Below are 20,351 nucleotides of genomic sequence, written 5' to 3'. Positions count from 1 at the left end.
CAAAAAGCTCTGGGGGTTTGGTGGATGTTTATACTGACTGATGACTTTATCTTACAAAGGAAATTTGTTAGAACTAGTCTCTTGTACTAGCCATGTAAGCTCTAAGTAGTAGCTGATGCTTTACTATTGTGTGGTGCTCCTCTCCTTACTGCCTGCTTTCCTAGGAAAACAAGTGTTTGACTTTTTTACTAAGTCCCATGGATGCCTGGGCTAAAAGCTCTTAACAAGAAAAAAACAACCAACCAAGCAACAAAACATCCTAAAAACATCTTGGCTAGAAGGCTTGTGTGTGATTGTGTGATTATGAAGGGAAATAATTTTAAATACTTTAACTTCTCCTTTAAAACCTGTGAACTAAATAAATGAACCATAAGAAAGGTGCCACATGATAAAGTCTCACAATACGTATACACCTCTGTAATCCTGGCTGCTCTCACAGCAATAATGAGTTCTTTCAATGAAGGATATATCCTCTGGAAGGGCAATTTTGGAATAAGTTGTCTTTGAAGGACTTTTCTTTCTAACCTCCTTCTTTTTCTCTCTTACCTCCTTTTGCTTGAGAAATGCAATGTATCTTGCAGGAGGAAGGATTATCCCTTCTCCACTAATGTAACTGTGGATGTCCTTACATAAATACTATCTGGCTTTAGAATTTGGGATTTGTTGTGGTTTTAGTACAATTTGTGGTGTTTGCCACATTTATGTCTTTAGATGTTCTGTGGCTGGCAGTTATTTTTTTCCTTGAGGCCTCAAAAAGTAAGGGCTGAAATATTTTTGTTAATTTGGTTTAAATCTAATGCCTACCACTAAATATCACCTGTTGCTCTGCAATTAGTGCTTTCAGACATCAAAAAGCCTTTTGCTTTGGTCTCTCACCTATCAGGTTTCTTTATGTCCCAGGGGCCAGTCTCTTCTCTTATCTCTCCCATTGCTAACCTTGGATAATTCTATAACCCCCACCTCCCCCACACTCTCTTTGACTAAGTGTCTGAGACTGAAGCAGACTTGATGAACCACTAATAAGAAAGACCAGGAATGCTTTGAGGAAGTTTGTTGGATATTTCTCCCAATTTGTATTGATCCCTGGATGGCATCCCAGTGCCATGTCTGACTGAATAGCGCATGGTGGGAGGATCTGTGTTCCTCTCATGCAAGAAGGTGACAAATAAGCTCTCCAAACCCCATCACTGTGTTTCAAAGGCCAGTGTTGGAAGCTGAAATGCTGTACTGCTGACTCATGTAGTCTGCCTGGCCTGACTTCATCCTGCCTCTCCTGATGCACGTGAACTCAGACACAAATTAATTGCAGCCTGTCAGGAACAGTCCCAGAGTAATTCTTTGTGATACTTTGTAGGAAGCAATGATGAAAGCCAGCCCTCTAATTAATATATTGAATAATGCATCCCTCTGAGGCATATGGGGATCTCCCATACTGTCATAGCTTGGCAAAGCTAATCAAAAGCCAGGCTGCCAGGCTGAGAGGTAGCATCATATTTTGTGTATTCTGGCTAGCAAGGAATAGTTTCCCACTTTTTTTTTTTTTTTTTTTTTTTTTGGTGGGGAATTTGGGTTAGGTTTCAGCTTCTGTTCTATATCATATTAATCTCTTTGTTTCTGGAAAAATGGGTGAATTCTCAGTGTGGAAGGGAATCCCTCTTGTTTTCAGATGACTGAAAGATAAACATTTGGGAATTCTTTTAAAATCACTGCTGTTCTCAGAAGTTTAGGAATGACCTTTTCACATACTCTGATTATGGACATAATTTTCTGGCTATTTCATTCAGTGGAGAAACACCTACAGGCATCAGGAGTGAGCATCTTTTGTGGATCCATCCTCCCTTTGCCCCAGACCTCATCCCAGATGGCCCACTTGATTTCAATAAATGCACCTTTACAGCTCTTGTTTCTTTACAGCAACTGGGGCTGGCAGCATCCTTGCATTGGAGGAAGTTGCAATCTAATGCAGGATTTATCCTCACCAAGTACATCAGCACTGTCAGGGACCATTTTTACTTGAAACTAGATACCTCAAAATTCTTCAAGGAGATTTTCTCAAGAAGAATCAGGAAGGACCCAGGTAAATTCCAGTTCATTTCACTGAACTGATTTCAGCTGCTGAACCTTTGGAAATTTGCCTGGCATTAAGCTGAACAAAACCAGTTGTTTTATTTAACAGAAGAAGTTGAGCCCATGCTGCAAGGAAAGAACAGTCTTATCATGGCAAAACAGACAAGATGTTTCTGCATTAATTTAAATGTGAACCATTTGTGTTGCTCAGTAACATCCATTAAAGATAAGGAGGTCCGTTTTTATGCCTTCTGCTTGTTGTAAATTAACAAACTCTCTTAAAACAACAATTCATCAGCAGTTATATGAGGCAGAATTCATTCTCAGCAAGAGAAGAAAATGGAACTCCCATCCTTTCATTCCCTGGCATTCCCCTGAGTCTCCTCTGTAGAATGAGATGAGTTTAATTTTGCTATTGTTAAGCACAGTAAGCATGAAGCTACATCAGAATGTAAGGGCAGGAAGGAGTATCTTATTAGCTGCACTACAGGTTCTTTTAAATAATGTTGATTCAGTAAGTTGTGTCTTGCTGATCATGTAGAGAGCAAGGACGAGAAGCCAGTGAGTGATGCTGTTTCACTTGCGTATTTGTAGTGAGTTAATTGGAATAAGACTTAGCAGTGGTTATCATAGCTCTGTAATTATCTTGCAGATAATTGTTCTCCATTGGGCAGAAGGCAATAAAAATGGGAGGTAGACACATTTCCATGTTTAGTGGAATATCAGGAGTTCTGTAGGTGAGTTTGAGAGAGAAACATACTCACCTGTGTCTGCCAGCAAATACTCAGGAGATAATAAATAATACCTGTAGACTTTAGAGCTGATTTCAGTAGATCTGGGTTTTCTCATATAGGAGAAAATCCTGCTTTTTATTGAAAAAAATAAAGAAAACCAAGCCAAAAACTCTGTCAGGTTTTTGGCCAAAGGGTACAGACGGATTCTTAGGTTTTGCTCACAGTATTTTTCGTTTTCAGGTTTTGATTGAAAATCTTTGAGGGAAGGAGCCATGTTCCATTACAATATTGATTTTTCGGGCCATCTGTAATAGTGACTCCCTAAAGCCATTCTAGATCTGCAGTAGTTTCTCCAGAATTCTTTTTTTTTCTTTCTACAAATCATTAGATTTGAACAGTGTGCTGGCACTTTGGAATTTGCCTTGAGGATAAAAAACCATCAGAGTATTACTTTTCATTTGGCTTTGTACTTCTCTTTCCTTTTATTGCTCCTCTGTAACCACAGATTAAGAACCTCACAAAGAAGCTCTTGATTTACCTACAGCTTGACCATACAACTTTGCTTCTTGACATGACTCCCACTGCAGCATTCTGCCCTGAGCATTCTCACTTGAACAGGGTAATGCTTTGGGGATGATGCTGCTGTTCTGAAGAGCTGGGAGTGTGTCTAGTGCTCAGCCCCCTGGGCAGCCTTGTCTCCTTATTCTTTGTTCACCTGCCTACCTTAGAGCAAAGGGCCCACAAGAGGTGTGTGAGCAAAGGGCCCACAAGAGGTGTGTGGTTTCTCTGGTCTCTCCTGCTACAGTGTCGCGCTTTTACTGACAGAGACCTGCAACTGACTGTGTCTGTTTTACTCATCTCTCCATTCTGCCTGTGAGGATGCTTCTGTTTTGAATGCAAACCTGTCTTGTCACGAGACACTTGGTGATTGGCTGACCTCATGTCACTGTTGCTTTTACTAATCACAGCCACACAGACTTGCTGTTTCTACAGACAGAGCCTGTCTTTGCATATCTGTCTGCTGCCAGAATCCCTTTTGTTTCCTGCTTCTTTGTCTTTTCCTCTTGTGGTGTTGGGACAAATGAGCATCTGACTCTCAGCAGCTAATTGAGTGTGATTTTTTGGGGGCAAGGAGACACGATGCATTTATGCTTGCTGGTCCAGAACAGAGTATTTTATTCTGCTCCGTGTTTCTCCTCCTTATCCTTCTTCATTCCTTTCTTTCTCTCTTTCTTTTCTGGCTGATGGCTAAAAGTCGAATGAAATAAGCCATTTGTTCTCTTCAGGTTAGTGTCTGCAATGCAGAGAAACAACTGTCACAAAAGGTTTGTGACACAAATCTATTTTTTCATATTGTTTTTCCCCAAAATGCATGAAATGAACCACAAATTCATTTCCAGAATGTTACATGTTATCCCAGGGTGATTCTTCACAATATCCTGCAACAAGGAATGCAGAGACTCATTCTTCCCTAATTAATACAATGTACAATGCTCATAGGCATGTGGGGCTCATCAGCAAATCCTATACATCTTGTCTGTGCCAAGTTTCATACTGGCATCCCCTCTTTGGACAATTTAAGTTTTATTTTTATCCATCTACTGCTGCATTCATTTATTAAATGATGTTCTCGCTCTGAAGCTTTTCAGAAGCACTTTATTCTGCCTCAGCCTCTGTTAATAGCTGAATCACTGAGCTTCAGCATTTTGGGCATGTCATATTTACAATTGGAAAATGTTTGTACAAATGAGGGCAATTAAACACACAGTGAACTGATAATCTTTGTTTTGGTGTAAAACATCTCTTGAATGGGTCAGGTTTAAGATACTTCTGCTAGGAAACAAACCCAGAGGAATATTACAAGTCTTACAAATGTTTCCTTTGAGGGAGAAAAGTAACTCCAGTGAAATCTTCAGCTACAGGACTGCCAGGCTGAGCTGAAGGATCTTTGAGCATGTACTTTGCTTTTCTAAAGTGATCCCAAACAGGGCTGATTCATGTTTCATGAAAAAGCAGAGCAATAATCTATAGCAATTCCCCATGTACATGACTTTCAAAGGAGGGTAGCCAAGCACTGGGAAAACATTAACTGCTCTTTATAATACAGTAGGCACTGAACTAATTTTAAGAAAATGCAAAAATCCAAAAATATATTTTATTCTTTTTCCCTAAAGGGACTTGAAATTTAGAATATTAAAAGTGTCCTGCAAAAAAGTGTCCCTTCCAGTAGAAGGCAAAACAGAATCAAACCCTTATGTTGGAATGTGCTTAAAACTTGTCCACCATAAAATCTGCAGACCTCTAAACCCCAGGTAAATCCCTTCTCTCCTCTCTAGAAATGCCCTCTCCAAAGCAGCACTGTTGGTGTTGGATGCCTATGGGATAGAGAGCTGATGGTGTGTCGTGCACTCAGGCTTTGAGATGTCTTCAGGACAGTAACATCTTAACTTGATGAGCTGATGCTTCATTATTTCCAACATATCCGGATGCTGGTACTGCTAGGACTTGGCAAAAAAAAAAAAGGGCTTCTTATTCAATTAGGATAAGCCCTCAGGAGTACCCCTGCATAGCCTGGATCAGCTGTACTCCAATGAGTCAGGAGCAGCAGCTGCATGGGAGCAGCATGTTCAGCTCCTCAGCATCAGGACTGTGGCTGCACCTGGGAGCAACCAGCAACCAGGGCTGGCTTGGCATGGCTGACACTGCCTGCATGAGCCTCAGTCCCCATAAGGAGCTATTTCAGGGGCACCACTGAGAAATTAAGATGCCAACACATGCCCTGTCTGTGTTGCTGGGCCTTTGAAACCTTGACAGGGCTGTGAATAAGGATCTTTGGCCTTCTACCCACACAATTTTTGGAGTATATTTCACAAAAATGTAGTTATATTTGTTGGGGGTTATGGTATAGGTTGGGAAAAAAATGCCAGAGGACTTTAAAGGACTAAGACCTATTAACTGGATGAGAACACATATTTGTGCATAGGTTTTGGTGTTAGCATAAAGGGAAAAGAAAAAATATTAGGCAACAACAATTTTTCTGTTGCTAAATATACTTTAAAGGTATTCCCTGTTAATTTCTGTGATATAAGGGGTCACTTTCTTTTATGTACTGAGAAGAGAAAGAGATATTTCTGTGTGCAGCAGAGGCTGCTGCCTTGCATGGATTCTCTGGTGGTGGTTGACATGGTTGAGCCTAAATGTCAATTTTCCCCTCAAGGAGAGGATTGATTTTCCCATTCTTGGTCTGCTGTATCCATGAAAGAACTGTGTGTAGCAACTTTGTAGTTCAGGGCCTGTGATCCACTGAGTTTACAGGGAAGGTGCAGCTTTAGACATGGGGTATTAGTGGGGATGAGGAGCAGGTAGGCAGATGCATGTATGTACATGTGGAAACACATGCACATGCCATGCACACCTTAAGTTTTGTTTTCTTTGAGATACCAGGCAGAAAACCTCCTTAAAATTCACTGGGACCTTTTAAAACAGGATTGGCTTTGCTGAAAAGAAATTAGCTGAGAATAAAAACTTGGCAATTTTTTTTCCCTTATCTTGCAAGCTAAGTCTCACAACAATTACTTCTGCCAATGTCCAGAACTGTAGCGTCACGGAAATTAGCACTGGAAAAGATGTAGAAAGCTCCAGGGACCTGGCTAAGACAGTTCCTTACAGTATCTTCCTGCCCAGCTTTTTTCCCTAGCTTCATTTGAAATATGCTGTGCGAGGAGGTTTTGCCCATAACTCTTCAGAGACCTCATCACATCCTAACACATCCAGCAGTGTCTCCCCTGGCTCAGCCGCAGAGAATGATACAGTGTTTTATGTGTTTAATAAACACATTCTTTCCCCAACAGTTCAACATTTGTAGAGTTCTTAACTATGGTAGTTTACAGTGGGTGGTTGGCCCAGGGTTGTGTACAGGTTGTGTGCAGTGGGCTGCTACGTGCCCAGAGTCAATGTCTGATGGAGCTGATTTTAGACCAATTAATACGTGAATCGTCTTGACCACCTGAAGCCAACTGCAGTTACTGATACCCAGACAAATGTGATGCAGTACCAGATAGAGGAGAAGCCTGCTGGAAGGGTATGTGTCGTTTAGCAAGGGTGCCATGTGGAAAACTCCAGGTCAGTTGAGTGGGAAGTGAATGGATTAGTTTCCGCTTCCATATGCCCATACAGGCATGGCCCTTGTGTTGCTTGGGTGAGTTAGTTCCATGCGCTGCTTGCCTGGTACCACACAAAAGTGTTTATTCACTTCTGGAGCAGGATGGAATTAAAATTACAGCAGACTAATTGGCTAATCCAATCCACTAATCCACTAATTTAACTGCAGTTGCCTGCAGCAAGAGGATGAGTTTTTCCCCCCTTGCATATTATTGCACAATAAATGTACCTTGTTCCTTGCTGTTTCTAGCCCTTATTTACTGCACAACATCCTGATAGGTAGTATCCATCTGTTTCCTCTGTCTCTTTACATGCACACTGGCGATTGCCTTCAGTCTGACATCTTAACCTGCAAAAATGAGTTTTCAAGTCAGCATCTTGGGAGTCTCAGTTTGTTGTAAAAGTTTTGATTTTGTTTTCAAAGCTGGTGAACGCCACTTTGACTGGTCAGAAACCAGACACACCCCTGGCAAAAAGCTCAGTCCAGCAGGTTCCAGATCAAGTTTGGAAGGCTGACTCCTGTGACCTGAATTTTTGCTTTTACTTTGTTGTAAACCCCTAAAACAAATGGTGCTCACATTCAGTGATACTCACTCAAACCTCCCAAACTAATGGGTCCAGGAGATAGAGCAATAGAGCATCTCTTACTCTCAATTGATGGTTTAGGGAGGAAGGATCAACAGCAGGCAAGTGGAATTGCTCAGCTGTTTTGATTTAAGATGCTAGGGGAGCCAGATCTCAATGCTCCTTTTCACCTTTAAATGGCTGGCATCTGCAAAATGGGTAGAAAAAAATGCAAAAATTGTTTATTCCATGGAAAGGCATTAGAGTTGGTAGAAAAAGTGAGCTGGGGTGTGAAGTAGGCAGGTAACCAGGAGAGTCTTTTTTTTTTTTTTCATTTCTTTGCATGTGTTGGCATTTTTTTATTTTGAAGTATACAGCATCTTATAGGAAAACATTTCAGGAATAGTTACAGTGCAGAATATTGTGTTTTCCCTGCCCTTCTCACTGGCTCTGCCTCCCAGTCAGAGATGAAATATTAGCTGAGTGGCCTAGTAAATGTGCATCCATGCACAATGCTCTTCCCTCAGGATAGAGATAAGGATCTTCCCAGGATCATGTCCATCCCTCAACTTTAAAGAACACACAGTCTTCTTCTGAAGGGAGGAAAGATCTCATAAAAATCAAGAGCTACCATGAGAACAGAAAGGAAAAGCAGCAGCAGAAGATAGAAAAAAAGTAACAATTGCTTCCTTTTAATGGAATTCAGAGGTTGTTTGAATTCTTAATTGGAAAATTATCCTATGCCTGCTGCAATTCTGGCTGCAGGCTCCACATTTTGAAAACTGCTTTTACAGCAAGTTGGGGAATGTGTCAGCAGGAAAAACTGACCTTTCCTGTCACTACTGCTTGCATCCTCTCAGCATTTTCTCATGTGAGGGGTGATTAATGAGCAGGGATGGTGGAGGATGTTGATTTAGCTCCATTCCTCACAGTGAGGGTGCCTTTTTTTACTCCCTATGGCCATCCAAGACAGCAGCACACACAGGTGCATTTTGTGAACCTTGGTTTAAATTTTGCTGTCTGGCATTTCTGTACATAGAGAATACAGAGCTGAGCTGTGCACGGAGCCTGAGGTGTGACCTGGGTCAGGACCTTGGGCTCCTGAGTGTTAAATACTCTTGTCTTTGTAAGCCTCTGAACAGAGCTGTCAGCCAGAGCACCATGAAAGCCTTACCCAGCCACCCCACTCTGTGGGCTGCACTTGGTTCTGTAAGTCGGGATGCTGACATCTCTTCTCAACAAGCTTCAGTTGCTTAAATAATATTGAACAGTGCATCCTCCAGATGTTCTTCAGAGAGATAATGTGTGAGAAAATACAAGGCTATGAATGTGTCTCTTCTTGTTTTCTTGCTGCTCCTGTATTGGCAGACCTGAGAGGTTGTTGTAGTGAATTCTCAAGGCTGGAGAGTTACAACAGGATAAAGGGATAAAGGAGTAGCTTTAGAGTCTGTGTGTGTGTTTTTGCAGCTGTGCTTCAGGATCTGCATTTACATCTTGCTCTTTCCACTGCTGGCTTTTTTGCGTTCTTCATGTAAAGCTCCTCCAGACAAATGACGAGAGACCATTTACTAAAAATACCTGAATTCAAGAGTCAGAGCAATGCAAAGCAAAGCTCTGTTCTTTGCCAGTGGGAACAGATGTGAGGTGAGGCATGAAGAAACAGCATTGACTGGGGATCTGTTTTGCAATCAGTCATTGGTATAAGCGAAGGAAGGATGACCAGTGCATCACTTTTCAGGCTTGTTATCTGCCTGCAGATAGAGGAGCCTCTCTTGATTTTGGGTTGCAAAACACTTTGTGAGCTTTTTGACTTGCAGAGCACTATTTGGTGAACAGAGGAATACGAGGGGTGTGCTGTGTGCTAGTCCTTTTTTGTCATCATTGTTATTCTGAAAAGAACCATTAGGCTTGTCAAAACTAATTAAGGGAACAAGTAAATGGCACTGGAAAGGAACTTCAAGCTAGAATGACATGTTTCAGGAGACTACTCTCATTCCCTGGTGCACACTTAATAGGCATTATGAGTAGATCCACAGAGCTTGTGTATGCAAATGCACAATGGTAATGAGTATTCTGGATTTTGTTGGGATATGCTTAGGTTCTTCTAATTACAGTCCCTTTTAGAATGAATAGTATTGTCACAGACTGCTGTCTCTTATTACTTGGGCCAGGAACAGGTTTGCCCCATTGCCACAGGGGGAGATACAGTGCCCTCTCCATCTGGGGGAGGGATGACCCAGAGGGTGTCAGGGGACCAGGTAAGGCCACCTGACATTGTGGTGTCAGGACACACCAAATGGCTCTGAGTAGAAGTCCTGGTGTCTGGCTTCCAGAAGGATGGATGCCAGAAGAGTGCATTTAAGGGTGAATTTAAGTAGGAAACCTGTTGGGAAGGGCTGCAGGGCAAGTCCCTAAAGTGTTCCCAACCTTTGCCTCAAAATGCTGAAATTACCACTCTGTTTCATAAAGTTGTGATGAATAGATATGATAGTATCCCTGTAGTCCCTATTGGCATGTCATAGGCAAGGGTGATGCTTGCTGAATGACTGAAATTACAGCAATTAGTGCTACTCATCTGAAAAAGGCAGAAAGCTTCTGCAATGGACTAGAAAGACTACTTTCTATATAAGTTGGGGACTAATACTGCAGCACACTTTAATGTTTTTCACTGATATTTAAAGGAATTTCTATGTATCCTACTGTCACTTTTAACTGTGTCCATGTAGTGGGAAGATTTGACCCCAATAACTGCTTGATCACAGGAACTCAGGCTCATTCTGGCATTCTTACTAATAACAGACAGCACTTTCTTCCTTGTGGGATCACCCTGGAACTGATGGTAGCGATTAAGGAGCAGACTGTTTCTCACTGTGAGTGGAATGATGAAAGCCCTGCCCGTGCTGCTTTGTTCTGTTGTGTTGCTATCTTTTGGCCACAATTCAGTGTGTTGTGAATGGACTTGCTATCGATGTGGTGCCCTCGTTAACGAGCGGTGCCAGTTTCAGTTACCTACACAAGTGGGTCATAATGTAGTTGTTTTGACATGTGCAGCACTGGCTGATCTTAGCTGAACTCCAGCACATTTATATGTTTGTCGTTGCTTCAGTTGCTGTGTTTTTTGTGGGATTCACAAAAATATATCAGAGCATCTGTATTTTTTTTTATTATTATTATTTTTAATGTTTCTGCTGTTGATGCCCCAAGGATGAAAACAGCGAAAGAATGTGATTAAAATGTTTTCAGAACGTTGGGGAATTCTGAACGTTGGCTGGCTCAGAGGGAATCTATTATTTACAATCTACTGTATCAAATTCAACTCACACCAAATTAGAAACTGATTTTTGTCATTGTCCCTTTTTAATCTAACCCTGTGGTTAACTCAGGAGAGGCAGCACCATAAATCACGTGGACATCTATGGATTTTTTTTTCCCCTGCTAGCCATTGCTAGGACTAAATGTTCATCTCTCAGTGATTCTTATCATCCAGGACACTAATAATAACATTTCTCTTCTGGGCTTGACTTTCCCTCTTCCAGGAGGAAAGGTATCTTTTTAATGTGCTTTGAAAAACATTTTTAGGGAGTAAATAACAATGCACAGGAAGATTGGGCTTGGGGTGCTTGAGTTTCAGCTAGTGAGATTAAAGAAACTCCTCGTGCCTTGTTTCATAATTATCAAGGACCATGGATGGCATGGGGTCATGGTGTGAATAATGAATGCTTTCTCACCTTTTTCAAATCAGAAATTCACCATATGTACTTCACTGTTTTTCTTTTGAAGATGGAGAAATGGAGGTAAACAACGGTAAGACTGCCCAGCAAATCAGGGACAAGTTAGGAAACTTAGTCTTTCGTGTCTCTAATCAGCCAAATAAAACCTCCTTTTAATTTGCTTTCTGAAGGCGTGAGGCTGCTGTGCCCTTGGTTTTCCTTCAGCATTAAAACAGAACTCTGATTTTACTGGGTCTTGGGACCAGCTCTCTTTGCCACCACAGGGCCGGTCATGGTAGTCTTGATCTTGTAGACAGGGGACAGACAGGATCACTCTCCTGTGCCTGGGAAGGTTGGTGTAGGGCCCCTGAGTGTGGTCTGTGTAGAAACACAAGGGAGATGAGATGTTACAAGATGGGGACCTACATACCAGGTGTCCCAAGGTAGGTTTGAACTGGTTTTGCTTTCCCTCACCATCTCTGTCTGATCGCAGCCTTTCAGCTAACTGGCTGTCTTCTTTCTCTTTCTCTCTCTCTCTGTCCTCCCAGGTCAGTGGCTGGTTTGGATAAAGAACCTGACCTTGTGCACATGGAAGCCCGGACAGCTGATGGACGTGAGTGCCTGCAGCCAATGCTAAAAACTGGGCTTTGAGCCAAGAATGGAGTGGGAATGAGAATTCACTTTACCCATTTTACCTCCCCATTTACATTTTAATTGGTAGGGGAGATGTGGGTCATGGGGTTTGATGTGATGCTCTTATCCTGAGACTGTAGGGGAAAGTCATGGGCTGCAGTGCTTGTGTCTGTGGAGAGGGTGGACAGAAGCACAATCTGTTGGGCTAAGGAGACATCTGTTCTGTTCCCTATTTAGCTGTTCCAGTATCATGTAGTTTATATCACCTGTAAAGAGCTGGGCTACCAGCACTGTGCCATGGAACCTCTGTGCACTTCCAGAGGTGCTCAAAACAGCTGGGTGGTACCTGGGAATTTGAGAAATTACCTGGAGTCAGACTTATTCTCTGGCCAGAATGTCCCTATGCCCCTTTGTTTTGTACTGAAAGTATTTTTTAGTTTTGCTATATTCATAATGTATGAATAGGTGTTCCATAATAAAACATTATGGGCCTTGAAAAGGTGCCTGGATCTAAAGCAGGAAATAGGAAAAAAAATTCTTAACTCCTCACTGAAATGAATCTAGTCACATTTGCAGTGGAATGGATTCCTATGTAGTTAATCTCCAGCAAAGACAATGGTATTAGATGTAAGTTGACTTACTCTCTCCAAAGTGTTCTAGATATTTCTTACAGGAACTGCAGCATAGCAATGCATCTGCTTCTGGTGTGGAACTTTACTCCAGTGTGAGGAAATGGGAGCAGTGGGACAAGTGTCCGTTTTTGGTGCAGGGTCAGTGTAGAAAACCAGCACAGGATTGAAGAGTTAGGGGATTTCTGGGGGGAAAAAGCCTCATTTTGTTGGTTGAAAACTTTTCTCTGTTTTAGTCAAGCACTGCGTAGGCCAGATGTGTGAACAAACTCCTGTCTATCAAGTTGGCTTCTCTGAGGTGGTGGATTTCTAATATCACTCATTGGCCTCCCACAGCTATTTAGTGATGGCAGCTGAATAAATATCAGGCAATAAAAGCTCAGGGGTGACAGCTGTTTGTCGAATATGTGGAAAAAGCGAAACAGGCCGACAGGTGGGTGGACAAGGTAGGGAGGCATCTTCAGTGCCTTTGCTGCTGTGTGTACTGTCACAGGTATGATGGGAGAAGTGGTCAAAAACAAATAAAAAAAAAACAAGTAAGCAAGCAAACAAACTGCTGATGGAGTCTGTTTTCAAACTAAGTTTAAACTTGCTCACCCAGCTATTTGAATATTGGATATGTCAAGGATGTAAATGTTTGAAAGATGTATCTCCAGCTTACAGACAGCTCTCTTCCTTCAGGTCTTGTTTGCTCAGGGGTTTGCTCTTCATTCTTGTTTAATGTATAAATTCAGCATTTTGAAATTGGCAGCTAATGGTGTTGAGGGTTCCACTGAAAGTCAGGCTTGGCTGGTGGTGTCAGCAAAACAGCCCCATTGCAGGCACCATCCCAGACCAGCTGGGCTGTGCTGGCCTTGCTGGAGTGTACCAAATGACTCCTCTCCCAGCCCAGCACAGCACAAAAGAACAGTGTTGCTCCAATTAGAGGTTTTAAAGCTTAAAAGAATCTTAGTTTGTGTTACAGAGCAATGACAGCCTCCCCAGAGCACTACTGTACAGCTCTGGGTGCTCAGGAATGGGGTGCTGAACTTTTCTCCCAGTTAGTTCTGTAACCAAATTGGGCCTTTATGTGCTCAGTGAAATGGCTGAGGCACTTACACCTGCTGGAAAACAGGGCCCCACAGTTACTTCCTCTCGATCAGAAAGTTTCTGATAGAAGTTTTCCTCAGTATTATGCAGAAGGAAGGAAAGGCTTCTCTAATGCCTCTTTTAGGTCAGTCTGGTGGCCCAGTCACTTATTTGATGCATTAACAGACATGGATTTAAGTATTCCCATTGCGTAGTTCAATTCAGGGAGAAGAATCCATGCCTTCAATGTCACTGGCTACTTGAAAAATACATTATTCTTCTAGATTGGGCATTTTTGTTTCCACTTCTTCTGTTTTCCTCCATGCATTTCATTAAAAAAAAAAAAAAAAGTAAAGAGAAAAAGCGGTGGGGAAGGGAGGGGAAGGAAAGGAAATGGTATTAGGATTAGACTCCTGAATTTGATGATTTAATTTTTTTTTTTTTTTTTTTACATGCTCTGGAGCTGGGAGCAGGTGGTGGGGCATGCTGGAGTCTCATTCATCCATAAATGAGTCAGGGCTATCAATAAGCTTATGGATCTGGGAGCTGGAAGTCCTGTTCACCTCCGTGGTGTCTGTCCTTCAAGACATCTTGCCACATGGTTTTGTCTGTCCAGTCATTAGAAATGGTTGTGTCTCTGAAAAACCCATCTGCCCCATGTCTAGTCTCCTTAAATACTGCAAGATGCTGATAATTCTAGTGCCTATCTGATCTCAAGCTGTTCCCATCTTTTGTAGCAGATGAAGTTTTTCACATTTTTTCGACATCTTGGCAGAGTCATTGTAGCAGAATAATAATCGAGGCTTGCATTTTTGTATTATAAAAATATGTAGGAGCCTTGGGCATTGTGCCTTCTGCCAGGGTGTAATAGGCAGCAGCAAGGACAGGGCTGGATGCAAGGGAACTATTATGAACACACTGACACAAGCACCCACCAGCATTCCTGGGAAGGATATATTGAACTTTCTGATGTTCGGTGAGCTAATCTTTGCCCCGCTCACAGATACGGTGCAATAAACAGGATTTGAATTACAGGAAAAAGAGGGGGAAAAAAGCTAACCAGAAAGATAAAACAGTGTAACTAATTCCTGGAGAGTCTACATGTCTTTTTCTTTGGGGGAAAAATTATTGAGGCCAGTGAGTTTTTTCTCCCTCCCATGGAAACCTTCACGATTTTATGATTTTAAATCTTGCCTGAGACCAGGACCTGATTTAAGCTGAGCCAATCTGCCAATGCAACTTGTTTCCATCAGCTGCCCTTCTCCCTGTTAGCCGAGCTGGCCAGCCATCCCCGCTTTCAGCTGCCTTATTAAGGAAGGAGCAGGAATTGCGGTCCTGTGTCTCTGTAACTCACAGTGACCTGCTCACAGGTTGGCCCTTTGCAGCCTTCAGCACAGTGACACAACAGGTTTGACTGTCTCACTGCCTCCCTTCAGGGACCCACGTCTCTGGGGAGAGCCTCTTGTGCTCCTGCTTCCTGCCAAAGCTGGCATGGCTGGCAGGAATAGATGAGACTTGGTAGCTCGGCTTATCTCACTAGTTTGTCCCTTCCAGTTTCAAGAAATTGTTTCCTTTTTGTCACTTCAAAAAGGGTAAAAATACATTCCAGAATCTCAAGATGGAAGACTGTGTTAAATAGCAATGAGGAGGCGGTTCAAGCTCCTCAACTGGAAAATGGCTGCACATCTGTGAAAGCCATTCCCTAATCCTAAGTCAGGTGGGGAGGGTTTGTGCGGAGGCATGGATGCTGGGATTTGAGCTACAGCAAGCCCTCCAGGCTGCTCGATGTCCATATTGCCACATTCACAGATGAGCTGAGAAAGTGGCTGGATGTTGGTTAGAAGCATGAGAAGTTTTTAATGCTGTCTGGAAAGTAGGGAGCTCTTCTCAACTCCTTTTGCAGTGGCATATAATAAAAATCCCAAAAGTAACAAAAAATCCACTGGCGAAAAAAACCCTGAAAACCAAAACACCCTTTAATTCTGGTGTTGTATAGGACAATACATAAATTGGAAGGAATCCCCAGATAGAAACAACCTCCCTTAAGAAATACACCTCTCAGTGATAGGTATGCAAGGCTTTGGAGGCATGGCTTAGTCTCATGTCACCTGCCTCTCTAGGTGGATGTCCTTTTACCTTGTGGCTGTGCAAAAGGGGGGTGCAAAATTACCTCATTTTGGAGGAGAGGGAGATATTAGCTTGGAAGTTAGGATGGTCTCTTCTCTCTTAAATTGAGACTTTTGTTGAGAGACCCTGTACTTTCTATGTTGAGAAGATGTGCCCTGTGAATGGCACCCTTTAAGGAGCTTGAGCAGGGACTTGAGATTGTTTCTCACTTTGAGTTGCACACAAGTGGGAACTGAACTGGGTGCTGCTGCATTTTTTACTGGATTTTTTTAACGTATTTTAAAGGGAATTATTTTTTATTTTCTTTGGGGAAGTGGGAAAAAAGCAAGACTTAACTTTATCTGGTATCCTAAAGCAGACAGGTTTAAAGATATTTTATTTGTGTCTGTTTTTTTTTTTAATAGGTTTGTATTTTAAAATATATGAAAACAAATAAATAAGAGACTAAATGGAAAATGGGTAGTGAGCTACCCCCCCTTCTCTACCACCATCTCCTTGTGAATATTAATCAGGTGCCATTCTTTGAGTATATTTGATTGCTGGTGTAAGACACTCAAAATGACACATTTCCTGATAGGCAGGAAGCTCGTTGTCATGTCAACACTTGTGATTTATCTGCGTTTATTTGTGACAGGTTTTTATTCCTCTTCCCATTCTGTCACTCAGCAGCAGCAAATTATTCCCTTTTTGGAAGGATAAGAATATCCAGGCGACTGTGTGGGAGAACGTACTAGAGGGAATGAGCTTCTAAAAATACAACTCCTGACCTCTCCTCCTTGTTCTGCCTAATTTTAGAGCTACCTCAAAGAGCAAGTCACTGCTGTTGATCTCTTTGGATAGCATGGCAGCACTTAAGACCATCTTGTTTTCTGAGGAGTTGCTTTTATCCACTGCAAGGTTGTCCTAGGTTCCACACTGAGGAGCTAAATAGCAGCTCTGGGCCAAGTGTGTGTATATCAATTGATGAAGAACTTTAATTTATGCCAGCTGAAAGTCTGACCTCTCTGCTGCTGCTGGTGGTATTTTATTCTGGGAGAAAGCACAGCTCCAATACTCTGGTTATTTGGCACTGTCTCCAGGTCAGGTGTTTTTCACCATGCACTTTAATCACCACTCTGAGCTGGCACCAGCAACATTTTCTGCCGCTTTAGCATCCTCAGTGGGACTGTGATTTCATTACTGCACCAGACCTGTGCGACTGCTCTGACTCAGCCAGGTAGCCCTTATTAACCTGGAATCCCTGGAGCATCAACCCAGAACCAGGTCTGCAGCCTTCAAACAGGGGCCTTCAGTCACTGGGTGGTTGGGCATGGACCTTTATCAGATTAAAGCTTGGTTGTAGTTTGTGATGTTTTTAGACAAAATATTTTAGAAATTATTAGTCTAATTATTAATGCCTCTGACTTGCATTCTTTTTGCATTTTTAAGAGTGTTGGTGAGACAAGACTATAAAAGAGGAAACTACCAGTCTGTGAATCTTGTTTTAGCATCTGGGAAGGCAGCTGGCTGAATCTTGGAGGATTTCAATTGTGCCCCTCCAGAGCTTTCCGCTGCCCCACATTTTGCTGTCACTGGAAGGACACAGACTAAGGACAAGGCAGATTCTTTTGGGATGGAGAATCCTGTAAGCAGCTTTTCTGGGATAGTGACTGTCTTTTTAAACTTCTCTTTTATCATTTTGGGCTCAATTTGACAAGATCCATGTTAGAAGGTTCTGTTGTGATCTAAAATCACTGCACCAGGCTCACCCCAGCCCTTATTAACTTGCTGTTTACTTCATTGATGGTCTGTCCTCACCCTTTGTAGAAAAGCAAAGAAGCATTTGAATCTGGGAAGCCTGTAGAAGTGCCACACTGCAAAAGATATGACCCTTTTTATCACTCCAGCTGTCATCCTAGTAGTATTTTCATTTTCTCCCTGATTTACAGTTTTCAGAAGAGCAGTTGAAAAGCAGAGATGGCATATTTAGATTCCACACATCCAGAAACACAGTACCTTCATTGTTCTGTTTCATGAGGCCCTTTCTTAGCCTGAGTGAAATAATGCTTAACCCCCTATAACCCCTCTCAACTTGCTGGAAGTGAGCACGTCTCTCTTATTCTAAGTTTCTGTATGTGTGCCTTTTCCTTCTGTTGTCTTCATGTTCTTCTCCCAGTCCTGTTCCTCCTCTCAAGCAACACCAAGGCCTGACAAGATCTCATTAGTGTGATGCTCTTCTCATCTTCTCTCTAGACAGAAGCATTTGATGCTTCTTGCAGTGCATGTAACTGCTGTTGGGACTCTTCAGCTATTTCATGTCCATGGCATTTTCATTCCTAGCCTATGCTGGCTATAAAGATTTAATTTTGGGAGATGCTTGTCATTTTCACAGCAAAATAAGTTAAATAATAGTGTTGGTTTGGGCTTTTTTGCTTTTTTTTGTGTTTTACTACCACAGTTAAAATCAGTCAACAAGGCTAGGATGTTTCAGAGGGAAGACTGGGATATGATTTCTGGAAGGGTATTGGAGTTGGTAATTTCTACCTGGGTGGCTTCTTCTGCTCTATATGGTTTCATCATCAGCTTTCTGATGCACTTATGGTTGGTACCCTTCATTTATGGTTTGAGCTTCAGTCTCCTGAGGGATGTCTGCACAATAGGGAAGGGAATGGCAAAGTGTCGAAGTGTGATGAATTCCTAACTTCAGAGAGCAGTTACAGTGTCAAAGGCTGGAGGCAGATCATGAAATAACATCTGCCTAGTTGGAGATGAGAACTTCTTTTGAGCTGCTGATGGTGTTTACAGCCAAGTGGCTCCTACCTGGGAACTCATGTGTCCATGTTCTCCCATTGCAGACACCCACTATTTGACCTGTCGGATCCAGGAGTGCTCCGAGACCAAAAGGAGTGGGCCCTTCTCGCGCTCCATTGATGTCAGCTCCCTTGTTGTGCAGGATGAATACATCTTCATCCAGGTACGTTGCCTTTGTACAACAGGGACATGAATTCTGCCTGCACAAGGAATTTTTTCTGTGCAAGGGAGGAGGCATAGTCTTAGGATAAGCACATGGAACCACAGTTCATAAGAGCTGGGAGTCCATCCCGTTGGCTCTGCAGTCTGACACAAAGCACTTGATCTCTCTGCTCATCACATGTCTTGAATTTTACATATTTTTAAAGTTTGTTCATTAAGGGTCCATGGATTTCACAACTGTGTGGCTACTTGTAAAATACAAAGGAGCTAAAAATGAGTTGGGCAGAACAGAGAAGAACAAAGGAAGGGTGTGAATGATTGTTTTAACAACTGGAAAGGTTTATGCTGATTTGACAGTCAAGTAATGCTAACAGAGTGAACCAAAATTTGCAGTAGGAGGTAAAAGAGCAGAAAGATTGAGAAAAGATGTTACAGGGCAACTTCAAAGTGAAAGATGGCTGTAAATTTGTCAGTTGGTGATGATTTTGGAGATGAGGAGAAAGTGACAGAAATCGAATGAGAAACTACATGTTTTTGAGATTTTTTGAGAATACATGGGCTGGATGGAACAGGGCCATCTCTCAAAATTTTGTGTCTGTGGAAGACTGAGAATGAATAGTACAGTCTGGAAGAACACTTCCTGAAGATGTGCCATTTGGTTAAAAACTGAGAGCCAGGCTGTGGTGATTCCAGATCGTGGGAAGCTCAGGAGACACAGAGATTACAGACATGGTGATGTTAACTGCTTGTCACCAGTGCTGAAGCAGGGGGAACAAAATGAGATGAGGATTGGATTCAGGTGGTACAAAAAAGACACACACTTCCCTTTTTGAGTGAGACTGGGTCACAGTAAGTTCCTATTTTATTCCCTTTAGGGAGCATTTTTCTTGACTGTATCCGAATTATGAGAAAGTCTTGCTCTGTTTATTGTAAAACTTTCTTATAAATGGGAAGACTGATAATTCTGTGCTGGGATTAGTTGGAGGACTGGATCCCTATGGCCTGGGAGGACATACATGTGGGAGTATGAAAACTGCATGCATTTGAGTAACATTGGCAGAATTCTGAGAGTGGGGAAGTCTGCTGCTCTGGAGATGACCTACTGCCATGGGAGCTACAGCTCCCCTGAATCCCCCATGAAACCCAGCCTGCTACTGCTTCCTTTGGCATGGGGGACACCCACTGCTAGAAAACACTGTGAATGCAGTTTTTGCAACTTAGTAAGTCATGATTTGACTAAAGGCAACAGCTTTCTGATCGATAAATGCTCTGTTCTCCAAGGGGTATTTTAGAGAGACTCTCTTAATGTGGTGGTTTATGTCTGTGGCTAAAGGTGTTGTGGAACATCCAGTTCTTTAAGCATGAGGCCTTACAGACATTTCTGACTCTGCAGCTCTCACTTGTGTTAAAACAAGGCCACTCTGTTTAGAATCTTGATCTCACAGCAACGACATGGGCCTGATGCGTGTGTTCCTCTGCCTCAAATCAGCAGTGAGCAGCTCAGGCTATTAGCTGCTAAATGCTTCAAGTTAAAAAAAAGTGTGTGTATGTGTACAAACACATGCGTGTATGTATATGTAATACTCAAGTGCCTTGACTATTCTTAACAAGGTTTTATTATAGCTTAATGGGTGTTTGACTTGAAAATCACATCCCCACGCTTCAAAAAGCTGTTAAATATACACACAGAACGTTGCTTCTGCTTT

The 20,351-nt window shown here is 42.3% G+C and overlaps 1 protein-coding gene across 1 annotated transcript in view; it reads left to right on the top strand.

The window, feature by feature from the left end:
- The window catches only part of SORCS3 (sortilin related VPS10 domain containing receptor 3), a 280,734-nt gene that overhangs the window by 179,797 nt on the left and 80,586 nt on the right, over positions 1 to 20,351 (top strand). The window contains 2 exon segments of the mRNA XM_032116124.1: positions 11,785 to 11,849; positions 18,528 to 18,646. Coding sequence (XP_031972015.1) covers positions 11,785 to 11,849; positions 18,528 to 18,646 — 184 coding nt within the window.

Source organism: Corvus moneduloides, chromosome 8 (assembly GCF_009650955.1).
Source record: "Corvus moneduloides isolate bCorMon1 chromosome 8, bCorMon1.pri, whole genome shotgun sequence".
Lineage (NCBI taxonomy): Eukaryota > Metazoa > Chordata > Aves > Passeriformes > Corvidae > Corvus > Corvus moneduloides.
Note: the sequence above shows the minus strand (reverse complement) of the source record. Positions and strands in the feature narration are given on the sequence as shown.